Source organism: Tauraco erythrolophus, chromosome 17 (genome assembly GCF_009769465.1).
Source record: "Tauraco erythrolophus isolate bTauEry1 chromosome 17, bTauEry1.pri, whole genome shotgun sequence".
NCBI lineage: Eukaryota > Metazoa > Chordata > Aves > Musophagiformes > Musophagidae > Tauraco > Tauraco erythrolophus.
In genome coordinates, this window is record NC_141481.1 from 16,794,992 (window position 1) to 16,811,075 (window position 16,084).

The 16,084-nt window shown below is 48.0% G+C and overlaps 1 protein-coding gene across 1 annotated transcript; it reads left to right on the forward strand.

Moving 5' to 3' along the window:
- The first annotated feature begins 683 nt into the window (after nucleotides 1–683).
- CCNF (cyclin F) lies at nucleotides 684–15,062 on the forward strand. The gene is made up of 17 exons (XM_086622089.1): nucleotides 684–696; nucleotides 4,754–4,908; nucleotides 5,431–5,537; nucleotides 6,277–6,344; nucleotides 7,528–7,721; nucleotides 8,071–8,124; nucleotides 8,656–8,760; nucleotides 9,304–9,381; nucleotides 9,802–9,953; nucleotides 10,568–10,732; nucleotides 11,384–11,507; nucleotides 11,881–12,061; nucleotides 12,517–12,604; nucleotides 13,166–13,265; nucleotides 13,566–13,693; nucleotides 13,861–14,030; nucleotides 14,602–15,062. The coding sequence occupies exons 1-17, from the start codon at nucleotides 684–686 to the stop codon at nucleotides 15,060–15,062; spliced, it is 2,343 nt and encodes a 780-aa protein (XP_086478215.1).
- The last annotated feature ends 1,022 nt before the right edge of the window (nucleotides 15,063–16,084 follow it).

The window sequence follows — 16,084 nt, forward strand, 5'->3', positions numbered from 1 at the left end:
GCGTTCCCTCAGCAGCTGTCGGGTGTAACGCCCTCGGCCGGGCAACCCTCGGGGTCGGAGCCGGGGGTGGGCGAGCGGCACCACGGCGGCTGGAGAGGCTGCTGCCGGCTGGGGCCTGGCGCGGAGGGGAGAATCGCGGCCCACGGGGGAGCCCGGGCCCTGAGGGGAACGGGCGAGCGACCGGCTCCTCCCGCCATGGCGACACCCCCCCACAGCGGGGGGGGGGGGGGGAGAAGCGGTCCTTGCGCCGCGCGCATGCGCCGCAGCCCCCGCTCGAACCGCCAAACTGCCCCGATTCGAATTCGCATCCTCAACAGCCAATCACGGCCCGCGGGGCGGGGCGGGCACCGCCTCTCGCCGGCCTTCCGGCCAATCGCGTAGCCTGCTGTGTTTAAAAAAAAAAGTGCGCGCGGCCGGTGGGCGTTGATCAGGGGAGTCCAACCTATCGCGGGCGGAGAGAGGAGCTGCGGCGGCGCCGCCGAGTGTGGGGTCTCTGAGGGCGTGGCCTGAGCGGCACCGAGCTCCAGCGCCTTCCCCGACTCTTGCTGAGCGGCGAGGGGGCGTGGCCTCTGGCGGGGGCGTGCCCTCGGGCGGGAAGCACCGCCTCCCGGTCGGTGCCTCACTCGCAGCCGGTCTGGGCGCCGAGGCCGGTCCGCTCCGCTTGGTCCCCGGAACGCGGCGCGATGAAGGCGGGCGGTGAGTGCGGAGCGTGCCGCGGGTTCCGGGGGTGCCGCTTCGCCCTTCTCCCCCCCCTTTACCCCCGTTCTCCCCATCCCTGTGAGGGGCTCTGCCGCCGCCTCTCCCTTCCCGCCACCGGCTCACTCCTGAGGGGGCTGTGAGGGCGGGAGGGCCGCGCCCCGGCGGGCAGTGCTCGGCCCGGGCAGCGCCGCCGCTGCCTCTCTCCCCTCCTGAGGGGACTGTGAGGGCGGGAGGGCCGCGCCCCGGGGGAGCGTGTTCCGCCCGGGCAGCGCCGCGGCTCCCGCCGGCGTCTGAGGGGCCGCTGTGGACAGCAACGGCCGCGGCGGCTCGGTGGGGCTTTGGCGGCCGTGGGCGGAATCCAAACGGCCGCGGCGGTGAGGCGGTGCGGGCCGGGCGGGGGGCTCCGGTCAGTCGGGGCTGCGGCTTCCCAGGGCATCCCGCTTCGCAAACGGTGCTGCTGCTGCCCCGCCGGGGTGTCGGTGCTGCACCTGAGGCCGCCCTTTCCCTCTCTTTCGCCGGAGTATCCATAGTATAGCTGGAGGATGGACGCGTCTGAGCACTCCTGTGCGGCTAACTTCGAAGCCAGGCATTTAAAAAAAACCCCGTAGATTGCGTGTGGGATAACGTGTAGGATGCCTTTGAATTTTGGGGGGCACAAATCGATGCGTGGGAAAGCCCGTTCCCACAGAAGAACTGGTCTTTGCTCTAACGGTGGCACAGGCTGTGGAGTCTCCATCCTCGGAGACTTTCGAACCCGACGGGCCGTGGTCCTGCGCAGCCTGCGGGCAGCCGACCCCACTGGGGCAGGACGGTTGGACTGGGTGATCCCCAGAGCTCTCCCGGCCTAAACCACTCCGATTTTGTGAAGCAGCAAATTGAAAATTTCCCTATGTGACTTCCTGTCTTTTGAAATTGAATTTTCTCTTCCTTGAGTTGTCCAAGTACCCCACGCTCCTGAGTCATTCAGATGTTCATACAGGCTTAACTGGCACACCAATGTAGAAGTCCATTTCTTTTTTATAGCAATAACACTGCTCAAGGCTTCTCAGAGGACAAGGACAGCAGTATTCTGCCCTGTGCACATCAAAAAGTTTTTATTTTCGTGGAATAGCTTTTTAATCAAAGGCAGGTAGCTACAGGCTACTGATGAGACACTGGATGCTATTTTGTATCAGGCTGGTGGTTTGTTTCATTAAACGTGAAGCACTAAGGACGTTAATAGTGTGTAGGAACAGAAAAACCTGTATTAGCACTGTGGCAGCCATGGATCCCTTAGGAATCTGCAGGCTCTTCTTAAGGATCCTGCTGAAAACCCAGATAACCTTCCCCTTGCAAATGGAAAAAAATGTATTGAGTAATTGGGTCTGACACAGCAACTTTGCTTTGAACAAATTGGCTCCAAACTTTTTGCATTGGCTGTGCAGTCTGTAAGGCCAGACACTTCCCAGTTCTGTGGGCTGACGGGCTCGGAGGGAGATGAGGGTTTAACTGGCCAGTCCACACATTTCTTCCCTTCACTGTGTCTGCAGCTGGAAAGAGCTGTTACTCCTCCCTTCTCAAAGAGAAATGCAATGTTACTTCTCTGGTCTCTCACTGGAGTGGTGTGTGAAGAACTGGAGATTCGTGTAAGACCATGAAGTTTTCCATGGTTAGGTTATAGCTCGGAGATGTTAAACACCTGAAGTAGAAGAGCAGGTGAAACAACATTAATGGTGAAAAACATTTGACTCGTTAAAATTCTCTATCCTCATCTTGACTCTTTGGCCACCTTCTACTCTCTCCGTAAAAAATTTGGGAGCTGCGTCATTCTCTGTGATGGAACACTTTTTCTAGAGGGACTTTTTACAAGGGCCTGTAGTGACAGGACAAGGGGCAATGGCTTTAAACTGAAAGAGGGGAGATTTAGATTAGATATAAGGAAGAAATTTTTCACTCAGAGGGTGGTGAGGCATAGGAACGGGTTTCCCAGAGAAGCTGTGGCTGCCCCATCCCTGGCAGTGTTCAAGGCCAGGTTGGATGAGGCTTTGGGCAACCTGGTGTAGTGGAAGGTGTCCCTGCCCATGGCAGGGGGGTTGGAACTGGATGATCTTTGAGGTCCCTTCCAGCCCAAACCATTCTGTGATTCTCTAAGCTTATGCCTTTGACCCTATAATCCAGTAAAACTCCATAGCTCTGACTTGGTTTGCTTCATCAATAATCTGGGGTCATTTGGAAGATGTGTTATACCACTAGTTTGTTTTAACTGAAGACAAAAAATCTTCAAGCTGGAGATGAACCAGTGAAAGCAGGGTAAGCCATGCTAGCATGTGTGTATTGCGCAGTATCAGGGTCTCTGTCTTTTAATTCAACTACTTAAGGGAAAAAAGTCAGTAATAATTTCCCAAGTAGAATCATAGAATCACAGAATGGTTTGGGTTGGAAGGGACCTCAAAGATCATCCAGTTCCAACCCCCCTGCCATGGGCAGGGACACCTTCCACTACACCAGGTTGCTCAAAGCCTCATCCAACCTGGCCTTGAACACTTCCAGGGATGGGGCAGCCACAACTTCTCTGGGCAACCTCACCACCTTCAATGTAAAAAATTTCTTCCTTAGATCTCATTGAAATCTCCCCTCTTTCAGTTCAAAGCCATTGCCCCGTGTCCTGTCGCTACACACCCTTGTCCAAAGGCCCTCTCCAGCTTTCCTGTAGCCCCTTTAGGCGCTGGAAGGTCTCCCCGGAGCCTTCTCTTCTCCAGGCTGAACAGCCCAAGTACAATGTCTTTGTGTAAGACTTAAACCAGTTTGAAAAATACAACTGAGAGATGTTCTGTAATAAAGACACGTGGGGCTCAAGTGTTCACTTCAGAATTTACTTGTTGAGCCCTCGTGTCTGCAAAGCAAACGTTCAGCGTTTTTCCTCACTCAGAAATGGGCCTCTCTTGCTGGTGTGAACTGCTCCGGAGAGCTGCGAGAGGCGACATGGAAATGAGCAGTGCTGGCACCTGTGCCGCTGCCCGGCAGCGTGAACCGGGATTGATTCGGGCCCGACTGCCCAAGTGTTGCTGGAGGTGGAGAACGTGATTTTTTTTTTTTTCCACCTGGCACCTTTCCTCGAGTTGAGTTTCTGCTGGTCTGTTACTCAGCCAGCTGTGGGTGTTGGGGCTCCTGCATGCAGGTGCCTCCTGCTTGGTGGCAGCCCAAGTGCTGCGCTGTCCCCAGAAGTTGGAAAAGTGACTTTTCCAAAGGCTTTCTACCATGGAATACGAGTCTCTACCAGCCAGCAGGATTTGTGCCTTCTTCTTGGGTTTGTCTTGCCTGTTAGATGGTTTTCCTTTCTTGGTGAGTGCAGTGAGGGTAAACTTGGTCTGAACAAGAAACAGAAGATGTTTGCCCAGAGAAGCTGTGGCTGCCCCATCGCTGGAAGTGTTCAAGGCCAGGTTGCATGAGGCTTTGAGCAACCTGGTGTAGTGGAAGGTGTCCCTGCTCATGGCAGGGGGGTTGGAACTGGATGGTCTGTGAGGTCCCTTCCAACCCAAACCATTCTATGTAGGCAATGCCTTAGTCTATGAATGCTGAAACTTCAAATAAAGGGCTTCCTGGTTCTTGAAGGTCTTCCATGGGCACCCATGGCAGCAACTGGCTGCCTAGAAAGACGGACCTTTGGCTTCTGCTGGTTTGGTGGGTCTGAACTTCCTAATCTCTCTCATCACATTCCAAGGACAGCTGTCAATTGAGAAGGAAGAGTTGGGATGTGGGGGAGGTTAGTGAAGCTGTAGCAGTGACAGTTTAACTAAACACAGTCTAGTGATGGAGTTGGGGCATGGAGGGGGTTCTCCTTGATAAAGAGGACTTGAGCATGAGCCGTCCCTTCTGAGTCTGAGCTCAATTACTTCTTTGTGGCTTAGTTTTATGGTGTTACGTGACACTTGCTGAATTTCCTCATGATTAGTATGTTTGAAGAAGTGTCCTGTGCTGCAACTAAACGTGTTTCTGCATGTGTCTACTCTGTAGTGCCTTTTTCCCTTGTACTGTTCTGTCACTAACTGAGGTGTCCCGTGGTTTGGTTTTCCAGTGATTCACTGTAGGTGTTCCAGGTGTTTTTCTTTCCCGTCAAAGCGAAGGATAAGAAAACGGCCTCGAGTCCTGACGTTGTTAAATCTGCCCGTGGATGTTCTGTTTCACATTCTGAAAAGCCTTCCTGCTGAGGACATCCTCTCGGTCAGAGCTGTGAGTCTGCTTCTGCTTCCCCTCTGGCACGGGTGGTGGCTTATCTCTGCACACGGAAAAGGCTGCTTCTCGGGCCGGAGTGAACCTGAGGAAAATCAAAAAATACGTGCAATAGTTAGGTTTTTGATATCCCAGTAGAAGTTTTATTTCTCAGTACTTGAGCTTAGGAAGATTACAGCAGTATTCAAGTGTTCTGTGGGAATTGTCCTGCCAGATCACTGGGACGGAGCAAGTTAGTTTGGTTTGGCATCAAGTGTTCAAGGCCAGGTTGGATGAGGCTTTGAGCAACCTGGTGTAGTGGAGGGTGTCCCTGCCCATGGCAGGGGGGTTGGAACTGGATGGTCTTTGAGGTCCCTTCCAACCCAAACCGTTCCATGATTCTGTGATCTCTTGCCTTGCTGCTGGTTAGGCAGGAAAAGAGTTATGATTAATTAGTTACCTATCTAAAATTAGATTGCAGGGAACTATTTTTTGTTGGTCTCTTTATTTTAATAATTATTATTTTCCCCTCGCCTCTTGCAGGTGCACTCACACTTTAAATACCTTGTGGATAATCATACTAGTGTTTGGGCCTGTGCAAATTTCCAAGAAGTATGGCCTTCTCCAAACAATCTGAAGATGTTTGAAAGGTAAGCTTTAAAAAGCAAATTTGCCTCACACTGTAGAGGAGGATGTTTGAAGGTGGATACACAATTCTAATCAGTCTTCGCTGTGAGTGAGGGATCTGATTGTCTCTTTTTGTAGGTCTTTGCTGAAGAACTGTTGATTTGTGTCTAAGCTGCAGCTTGTAACTGCTGTCTCTGTAAATTCAGCAGGGCCCATGGCATGTGGTTGCTCTTTAAGGGCATTAATGTTCCACGTTGGAACATAGCACGTTAAGTAAAGTCTGTTAGTGGCATATCTGTACGTGCAAGTGAGATCAGAGGATCAAGAATCTACCTGATGTGAAGGTGATCAGTCAGTTTAAATGTCATGCTAATTGTTTTGCTTCTGACTGTTGCCCCTGCTCTGATGCATGTGTTATGTTCTTGCTGAAGACGACTGGTATGTGCACGTTGGTTTCGAAGGGAGGAGCACAAGGGCTTGAAGGTGCAAGTACCAAAACATGCTGACAGGTTCTGACGTTGCACAGGAATGAGATACAGTTGCTGTGAATCGTCAAACTGTTCTGGACATGGGCACAGGAAAGGGTTGCAGCAAGAAAAACCTCAGTGCAACTCAGAACTTCTGTAGTGAAAGCACCTGTGCTTATGGTTGGGGATGACCAAATTCACAGCCTGGCCTCCACTAAAGTAACTTGTTTGAGGGTGTGGGCCTGGAAGCACCTACTGACTTCAGCCTCAATTTTCTTCTCTGTTTCCCATTCAGGGCTGCTGAAAGCGGGAACTTTGAAGCTGCTGTGAAGCTGGCAGTGGCTTACCTGTACAATGAAGGCTGTAAGTGTGGAAGCTTGTACCTGGGTCTTTGGGGAAGATGGCATGACAGAAGGAAATGGAGATAAGCTAAAGGCTTATATCTGTTATAGATACAGATCAGACTCATTGTCTCACTATAAAGTTGGTAGTTTTACTGGCTACTTACAAAGCTATTTATCCTGCATCTCAAGCACTGATGCTTTTGTACCCGGGCTCTGGAGCAGTGAAGTGCAGGGTCAGCTTGCTGCTTTCAGTGGGGGCTTAGATCTCATTTACTATCATAGAATCACAGAATGGTTTAGGTTGGAAGGGACCTCAAAGATCATCCAGTTCCAACCCCCCTGCCATGGGCAGGGACACCTTCCACTACACCAGGTTGCTCAGAACCCCATCCAACCTGGCCTTGAACACTTCCAGGGATGGGACAGCCACAGCTTCTCTGGGCAACCTGGTCCAGTGCCTCACCACCCTCAGAGTGAAAAATTTCTTCTTTATATCTTGTCTAAATCTGCCCTTTTTCAGTTTAAAGCCATTGCCCCTTGTCCTGTCACTACAGGCCCTTGTAAAAAGCCCCTCTCCAGCTTTCCTGTAGCCCCTTTAAGTACTGGAAGCTGCAATAAGATCATCCCGGAGCCTTCTCTGCTCCAGGCTGAACAGCCCCAACTCTGTTGCCTACCATGCCTCTGCAGTTTTGCCTTTCAGTGCAGCTTAAGGCTGCTAAACTGCTAGGTGTTAAATGACAGTACAGCACACAGCTCTTTTCGAAAAGAAGTCCATGCTTAGCTTATGAATCCATGTGTAGAAATTATCCTTTGTGAAACTTCCGATCAGACGTGGCTACGTACCTAGTCTGACAAACGTAGCAAAAGGGACTGGCAGTTCAGGAGGAGCGTCCTTGCAGAGGGTACTGGCGAGGCAGGTGACTTGCACACCAGCTTGTTGGTGCCCTGGCAGGAGTTAATGTTGCTCTGGGTGTTGGTTTTGCAGAACATCCCGCCCCCCCCCAGCTTAGGGTTCTATGTCCCTCACGACTGATTGTAATAAGGCTGTTCTTTTGCCATCTCCATGACTTTTAAGGCTCTAAAGGGAAGACACTGTCCAATCTTGTCCTGATTGTATCCCCATTGTCTGTCGTGGCCTGACTAAACGCCAAGTACGCGTTGCAAATAAACTCCCAATGATTTCTGGCATGTTTCTTGTTCAGTGTCCATCTCCGACGAGGGTCGTGCAGAAGTGAATGGACTGAAGGCATCCTATTTCTTCAGCCTGGCGGAGCGCTTGAACGTGTGCGCAGTCCCGTTTGTCTGGCTGTTCATCCGTCCTCCGTGGTCCCTGGGTGGAAGCTGCTGTAAAGCTGTGGTCTATGAGAGTCTCAAAGCAGAGTGCCAGCTGGAGAAAGTAAGTTTTCTTTCTGCCCTCGACTTCAACATAGGCTAATAACTGCTTCTAGTTCTTTTGGAAATAAGGTTTTGTTTCCCCCAAGGAGCTCCTGTGCTCTTGTTGCTCAAATGACTGTAGATCAATCATTTTAATGAATTTATTGCCAAACTACAGTTGGTATCTCATGAGTGCCGAAGGCTTGTGCTGTCTCTTCTAAGAGATTCAGTACTGTCTCAGAGATAACAAAACATTGAGAAGAACAAGGGGGAGGAATGGTTGAAAGGCAGACAAAATTGTAGTTTGGAATTACTAGCAAAAATTGCTTTTGTTCATCTTTAACAATGCTTTATCTTAATACTTTCTTCAGGCTCAAAAAGGATCTATTCTCCACTGCTTGGCTAAGGTCTTGAGTCTCTTTGAGGTGAGCACTGTTTCTGTTTTGATGTGTTTGGCTACTTCTTTGGTGATGCTAATGCTGTTTACCTGGATTTTACTTTTTTTAAACAAGCAAAAGGCTCTTATATTCCTCAAGCAGCCTAGGAATTTCTTCTCTCATGAGTTTAATTTACTGGTTGATTAAAGGAATGTTATCAACTTGGTTTATTGAATTCTACAAACAGTGAAATTAATTTTGGCTTGATCATGGGCTTGCAGTGTTGTCAGGCCTCAAAAGAAGCCTTCCAATCATAAATATTTAAAACAAAGAAAAAAAGAAAAAGAAGTTCTTCAGTGACAAGCAAGCCGAAAAGCTTTTGTCCAGCTGGGGAAAATCACTGACTGCTCCCTGAGCCTGGATCTTCAAATGCCAACACTGAGTGGAGGTGGGAGCCCCCCAGTTGGTTGATTCTGCTCTGTAGCTTTCAGTATGGAGCTGTTCTGTAGGTTCTGAAGTCTGAGATCCAGTGCCTGGTTGGCCGGACGGTGTAAATACCATCATGCCTTTTCTTCTTAGGATGAAGAAAGAAGAAAAGAATCCCTTGAAATGTTTGAAGAATCTTCGAAGCAGGGTTGTTTAAACAGCTCCTACCTCCTTTGGGAAAGAAATAGGAAGGCTGCTGTAAGTAGGATTTTCTTTTTTGTCTCAAAACAGCTTTTTCACTGTAACGTCTGGACCTCTTATGTACAATGAACATAGAAAGAAATTGCTGTTCCTCAGAGCTTACCTGCTTCATAAACAAGGAGAGCACTAAGAACTCTCTCCCACGAGCTTTGGTGTCTGCCTTGGTGCTTAAAGTAAGCGAGTCTATGAGCAGTGGTAGCTGAGGAGCAAGCAGAAGTCCCTTTACAGTAACTCTGCTAAAGGCACAGCACTGCTGGCTAGTGCTCCTGTGGCTTGCTTGGGAACGGGAGCAGGGAGACTGCTGGAATCCTGAGTGACCACTCTCATTTCCTATGAGACCTTGGGCAAGAACCGAAGAAAGTTTCTTTAAAAAAAAAAAAAAAAAAAAAGTTGTTGTCATGATGAGAAACAGACTGGTTGCTGAAATAATAGATGTACCCACAGGCAGTGTCTTTTTTTTCTGGATATTAGTACTCCAATCCTTCTGTTTGTTTTGTAAAGATCATGGGTTTTGAAATTTGTTTCCATCCCTCTCTGTAGATGTCAGACCCTGGCAGATACCTCCAAAGTCTCAGGAAGCTACGGGACTACGCGGCAAAGGGCTGCTGGGAAGCACAGGTAAGACTGGCTTTTTTTTTCCCAGGAAAACTGTTTTCCTTTGGACTTTCCTATGCTGTCATTGCAGGCTTAGACTCCTTTCTTTAGAGGCAGGGTCAAAATTGCTGAATAATGTCTATATATTCGTGCATGTATTTACTCTGTAGATTCCCATCTTTTGGAAATTACTACCTGTCTGTGGTACAATCTGAGTAAGGCTGCATCTTTCCATGAACTTTAAAGCCTACCCCCAAATAATGCCTGCATCTAACATTCAGGCCAAACCAAGAACTACGAGTTCTGTTCCCTTTCAAGTAGTTTGTCATGTTCAGTCTCTGTTTTCAGTAGGAAAACTACAGGACTATCCTGTGCTGCTTTAGTTTGCATCCAGGAAAAATAACCCAAACGCAACAGCTTTCTTTTGTCTTCTCTCTACTACAGATAGCTTTAGCCAAAGCTTGTGGGAATAGAAACCAAATAGGAATAGAACCAAAATCTTCCAATGAAATGGTGTCTCAGATCTTTCAAGCTTCCCTTCCTATCAGCAAGCAAAGTATCTTCACTATGCAGAAAGGAATGAATGAAACAATGAGGTAAGAACTTGTATCTGGGAGTCAGGCCATGTGGTGGAAACCATTGCCTATTTCCCTCTACAAATCCAGCATGCGGTCTGTTGGAAGATGGCATCTTTTGCTTTACTCTCGTGATGCATTCTGTGCCGTCAGAGAAACACTGGCACTTTGCAAAAAGGAAGTATTGGAGCCCTTATTTCAAGGCCCTGTAAAGAAGTGAAGGGAGAAGTGAGGTTTGGTCTGGACTAAGTTCTTACATCTGTCAAGACTAACAAGCTCTTCAAGAAATAGAGGCACTGTTTGGCTTGTTGGAGATAGAGTCACTCTCCAGTTATCTTAGGTGGCCTCCGAACTGGTATGCCCTACCCCTTTCCTTGTGCAAGTGCCTGTTAATTACAGGTCAGCTTCTGATTCCATTTCACAGGCGACTGCTGACCCTTCAGAGGCTTCTCTGGTTGCAAATCCTTATCTCACTGCAATGTGTCATCATTCTGAAATTTTTTTTGGCTGAATTTCTTGATTAAAACTTTTTTGAGTGGAGAAGGGACTCGGTAGCTGGGTGTGGGGAGGGTGTTCAGCACTGGTTTGAATGGCTTCTGACTGCACAGGTTGTGTCTCTCTGTCTTCCTGTCTAGATATATCCTGGTTGACTGGCTAACAGAAGTGGCTACCATGAAAGACTTTTCTAGCCTATGCCTTCACATGACAGTGGGATGTGTGGATCGCTATTTGAAGCTGAGACCTGTATCTCGGGCTCGACTCCAACTTTTGGGAATAGCCTGCATGGTCATTTGCACACGGTAGGGTTCTGACTGGTGAACGGAGATGGTTACTGTGATCGTTCAAATCCATTTCTGCAGCTCAAGTTGGTTTTTTTTCCCCTTGTTGATGATAATACTGGAAAGAATCTTTGGCTTCCCTCTATGTTGAGTGCTGCTTGGACTGTGCTCACATACAAACACTCACAATCTCTGCAAACAAGACACAAGGTGTTATATGTTGAACATGTTTTTAATATGAAAAGCTCGATAGCGGTGGATTGGTCTAAATGCATTCCATCAGCAAGCGAAGTCTCTCGTGCCAAATTAGCACGAGTAGCCCTGTAAAGAGCAACTGCAGCTGTATTGCTACCTAGTTTAGTCTGTTACACTCAGATGAGCGACATGATGTGGTGCAAAATTATTCTGCATTGTTAGTTCCCTCAATATCTTAACCTAGGACAGATTTCAGAAATGAGGAGTTGGGAATGTACTAGTAGGTGGTTCCAACTTAAAGATGAAATAAATGAAGAGCTGCTGTTCTTTCTTTCCTGATCTATACCTGGGAAAGTACCTCATAAAGTTGTTAAATGCACCCAAGATGATGAGAGTTAATCTGCCACAAAACCATTATCGCACAGGTGCACAAATTCCCTTTCTTCTGAGGTTAACTGTTAGTATTTAATGTTGCAGTTTCATCAGCAAAGAGATCTTGACAATACGGGAAGCTGTGTGGCTAACAGACAACACATACAAGTATGAAGACTTGGTCAGAATGATGGGCGAGATCATTTCTGCCCTAGAAGGAAAGATAAGGGTGAGTTTGGAAAGCGGATGGAGTATTTCACCCCTTGGGCTGCTATTGAAGTCAGGCTGCTGTAATTAGCACTTCTTCTCGTCTAAGGTGTTGGGTTTCTGGGTGAGTGTTCTCAATCAGCTGTGGAGACCTTGCACGTTTCAGAGCATGCAGATACAGAACCCTCTGCCTTTCTGTCAAGGTTAAAACTTAGATTTCAAGAGGCCATTTACTCTTTCACTGAAGAACCCTTTCAATGTCAGAGCAGCAGTTAAGAAACCAACCAACCAAAAAAGCCCTAATGTCATGAAATGTCATCTCCTGGTCACAACCATGTTCTAAATACTTGGTGCTTGACTTGTATGGCCAACCTCTGTTCTTCCTTATGCACTAGATACCTACCGTTGTGGACTACAAAGAAGTATTGTCAAGCATAGTCTCGCTGGAGAGAAGAACTCTTCACCTCTACAGCTTCATTTGTGAACTGTCACTCCTGAACACAAGCCTCTGTGTGTATTCCCCAGCTCGGCTGGCTGCTGCAGCACTGCTGCTGGCTAAGATACTACACAGGCAAGGTAAGGAACCGTACCGTAAGTGCAGCTGCAGCGCGGTATGTCAGTCTGCCTTCTCTTTTTAGAGAGCCTTTGGGGTTGTTTTGGTGGGTTTTGTTTGTCTTTAGGCAAGATGTCCCAATCCCTTGAGAGGGAAGAGCAGGACAGGTGTAAGACTTCAGAAGGAAGAGTTGAGTTCAGTCTGTTTTACCTCTTAATCGCTATGATGAGCAAGAGTATTAGCACCAGACTATGCAAGCTTTGGTTTTAAATGAGACTGAAGATTTTTGTACTTAGGTTTACCCACCAAACTGAAGGTATACTTATCCTTGAAGCTAGTTGTGAACTTGAATGAACTATCTGCAGGCATAGGCTCATAGAGATCATGATCTTTATCCTGCCCCCCCCCAAAACAAAAATCCATCTGAGTACAGAACTACTGAGCTTCATGAAATGGTAACATGTATTTTGTTCCTCAGCACACCCCTGGACCAGGCAGCTGTTTGAGTGTACCGGTTTCTCTCTTGAAGACCTATTGCCCTGTGTGCTAAGCCTCCACCAAAACTGGTAATTGTTTTGGAACTGTTTTGGGAGGGCACATGGGTACTCGCATTCCAGCTCTTGTAGGCGTGCGGCATCTATGCAGTCCTTCAATGAAGGGCGTGGCTTTGGGAAACTGTCTTGCTCCCCCCACCACAAGGCACTACGGCTTAGGGGCCAGTTCAGGGACAGCTATTCTGTCTCTCCCAACCAGTGGTGGCCCTGGGTTACAGAAAACGTGGTGTTCCTCAAGGCTAACAGGTTTCAGCTTGCCAAACAGCACTATTTTCAGAAGGCTGTGACTGGCTTATTGGTGAGCTTCAGAAGGAGTTCCAGTAGCAAAAGTAGCTCATTTTTTAAAAGAGTACAAGACAAGTGTCTTGTTTACCTCGAGGAACAGAAAAGGAATTAGAAGCTCATGCTTAGAAACCACGTGTCCTGGCCTGCTGCATAGCAGCTCCGCAGAAACGCCAAATTCCTTAGCTCAGAGCTGAGCTGGACAGAGGGAAGGTACTTAAATTGGCAGGTTTTGTTGATGTCGTTTCTTATAATCTGTTCTAAGACTGGGGCTTTAATCTTTCTTTCCAGTTTCCACAACAATGTCCCAAAGGATTATAGGCAGGTGTCCTTAACTGCGGTGAAACAACGATTCGAAGACGAGCGTTATGATGAAATAGGCAAGGAGAAGGTGGGTGAGCTCTGTCTCCTTTTGCTGAGGTCTGCACCCATGGCAAAGCTGCCGTGTGGCAGGATGTGGTCAACTTCAAACAATGGGAAGTGGGTTCTGACTTGAAATTTAGACTTTTGGAGGAGTGTCTAAAAAAAAAAGTGGGTGCTTTAAACTGAATCTGCAGGGACTGTACTTGCTCTGGTTGAGCACGTGTGGGAAGAACCGATCAGGATAGGTCTCTCCTAGAAAATAAAGAGGAATAGCCTGCTGGCAGAGGGAATTGCATAGTTGAATTCTTACTGGCTTTTTGTTTTTCAGGTGATAAGTTACAGCCAGCTCTGTTCCTTGTTGGGTGTGAAACAGGAGGACCCGGAGCCCACTCCCTTGCACACGAATGTGGAAATTCAGACTTTCCTTAGCTCTCCCTCTGGACAGAGAACTAAAAGGCCAGTATAGCTCACTGCTGTGAGTGTCTCCGAGGACTGGCATGAGCCTCTCCTCCTCTCTGGTATCCCGAGGTTCCATTCTTAAATCAGTTTTTCTGTAATCCTCTTAAAAGAGCTGCAAAAGCAGACTTGGCTTTTAATGTGACTTCTGGATTTCCTTTCTCCAGGAGGAGGGAAGACAGCATTCAGGATGACAGAGGCAGCTTTGTGACTACACCCACAGCAGAGCTATCCACCCAGGAAGAAAGTCTTTTAGACAACTTCTTAGACTGGAGTTTAGATTCCTGCTCTGGTTATGAAGGTGATCAGGAAAGCGAAGGCGAGAGAGATGGAGAAGGTGAGGGGTTTTTTTTTCTCCTTATAAAAAGCAGACAAGAGAACTAAAACTGTCTTTTCATCTTTGCTTGAAACTGTTTCTCAGGCATCAGAAGCCTGAACTTAAGATGAAGACCAGTTGGAAAAAACTCTCCCCCTTCCCCAGTGGTTGTAATTGTTAAACTGTTTTAGAGGTATATATCTATTCTCTTTCTCTGTATTGCTTCAGAAGATGAGGAAGGATTTTGTGGCTGCTTAGCAATTCCAAGTGTGACTGTTCAAACACTGCTGATTGTGGGCCACACGTGATGAATGGCCCATCGTGTTAGAAACACCATTATCCGTGTGTTTTGCTGACACTGGGACTGGCTGTTCTTTTTCCAAACAGCTCTTAGTACCTATCCAAAAGTCTGGGGTGGGAAGTTACTGGTTTAAATGAGGGTAAACTTAGTGCTCTGCCTTCTCCTCTGTGTGTGAGCAGACATGAGGTTTATGCTCTTCCTCATTTTTTTTTTTCTGTCTGAGTCTGTACTGAATGCCTGCCTGGTGCTGCCCAAGCCAAAACTAACTGTTTTCCTTCTCTCATCCCACAGTGACGGGTCCCAGTGGGATCCTGGACATGGCAGTGGTCTATATGGACCCAGCAGAGCACTGCTGCCTGGACTCCAGCGATGAGGACAACCTCGCTGTGGGGTGGGCTGCGCAGGTGGCCCCACAGAAGGAGGCCAAGCTGCCAGATGACGCTTGCAGCCTTTCAGCATCTCTCACCTCAAGAAATCCCAATCCGGAAGGGAGCTCAGGCTATGCTTCTGTCAACAGTGCCAGTTCCACATCGTCTGCAGAAGGTGGCCTTGGAGAACCCCTCAAACCTACCTCAGCACCACCTCCTGGCAGCACCACGAACAAGGAGCCGGGCCTGCCTCACTTCCAGTCGGGTTTACAGCCAGGCTGTGCTAGGCTGAGCGAGGGCAGGCGTGACAGAAGGCAGCTCAAGCGAAAACATCCTGCAGAACACGGTGAAGAAAGGATGAACTTGGGCTTTTTAAGCCTCTGATATTCCTCATGCTCTTTCCTTTTTTTAGGATTCCTGGAAATAGTATTTCTGTTGTAGTTGTACAGGGATGATAGTGAATAATTGTTAATACCTCCAAAAAAAAAACCCCTTCCCCACAACTTTATCTATCTGTCTTGTAATTCTGTAGCTCACTTCTAGGCCATTTCCTTCCTTCATAGCTGCCTTTTTAAAGTATCCTCTGCAAATTCTTCTCTACATCTAGCTGTTTGTTGTCATACCTCACCAGTTTCTCCTTAGTTATAGAAAAGAATTTGTGTTTGTTCTGCTGTGAGGCCTGGCACTATAAAAGAAAAGAATTTTTGTTCTTAAGTTACTGGATGTAACACTATGCTTGAATTTTTCCACTTGAAAGACGTTTTTAAGGTTGTGCTGCCTTTTCATTCTGGCCAGGTACTGCCTCATCCAGCTGGTTTGTCCCTCCCCTATGTACATACTGTTTGCTGCACTGAGGTAAATGAAGGCTCACTGCAGGTCTGAGCTTCTCTTTTTATCTACCTCTCAGATGGTTTTTAACTCCATTTGCCTCAGGCTCTAGCTGCCATCTTTCCCTCACCTGAAAAATCCTCTTTCTGTGCCTTAATGCTTCACTGCCCAGTACGATGGTAATGTGATCTGTGAACTGTTAGTCTGTGCTGGGACAGCGTGGTTGGACTGCCACCTCCATTTCATTTCCTGCCTCGCACCGTCTTCCTTGCCACTTCCACTGGTGCGTCCTCAAAGAAAGCACAAACCACTTGAACACTAGGAACAGGCAGCAATGCAATAAGGGCAGACAGTTTGGCATGGTGAAAGCCCTAATTTAAGCCTAATCCGCGAGGATAGCGTATGCTTCTCATCGAAAATGAAATCTGTGCTGCTTCAGTACCAATTTGAAGAAACCACCTGCACTGACCTCAGCGTGGCAAGCCTGGGATAAAGCTCCTTCAGCCTGTGAATGCCAGGAGAACAGCCTTTTGTTTACAAACAGGTACTGAGCACCGCAATACCAAGGTACACGGCTT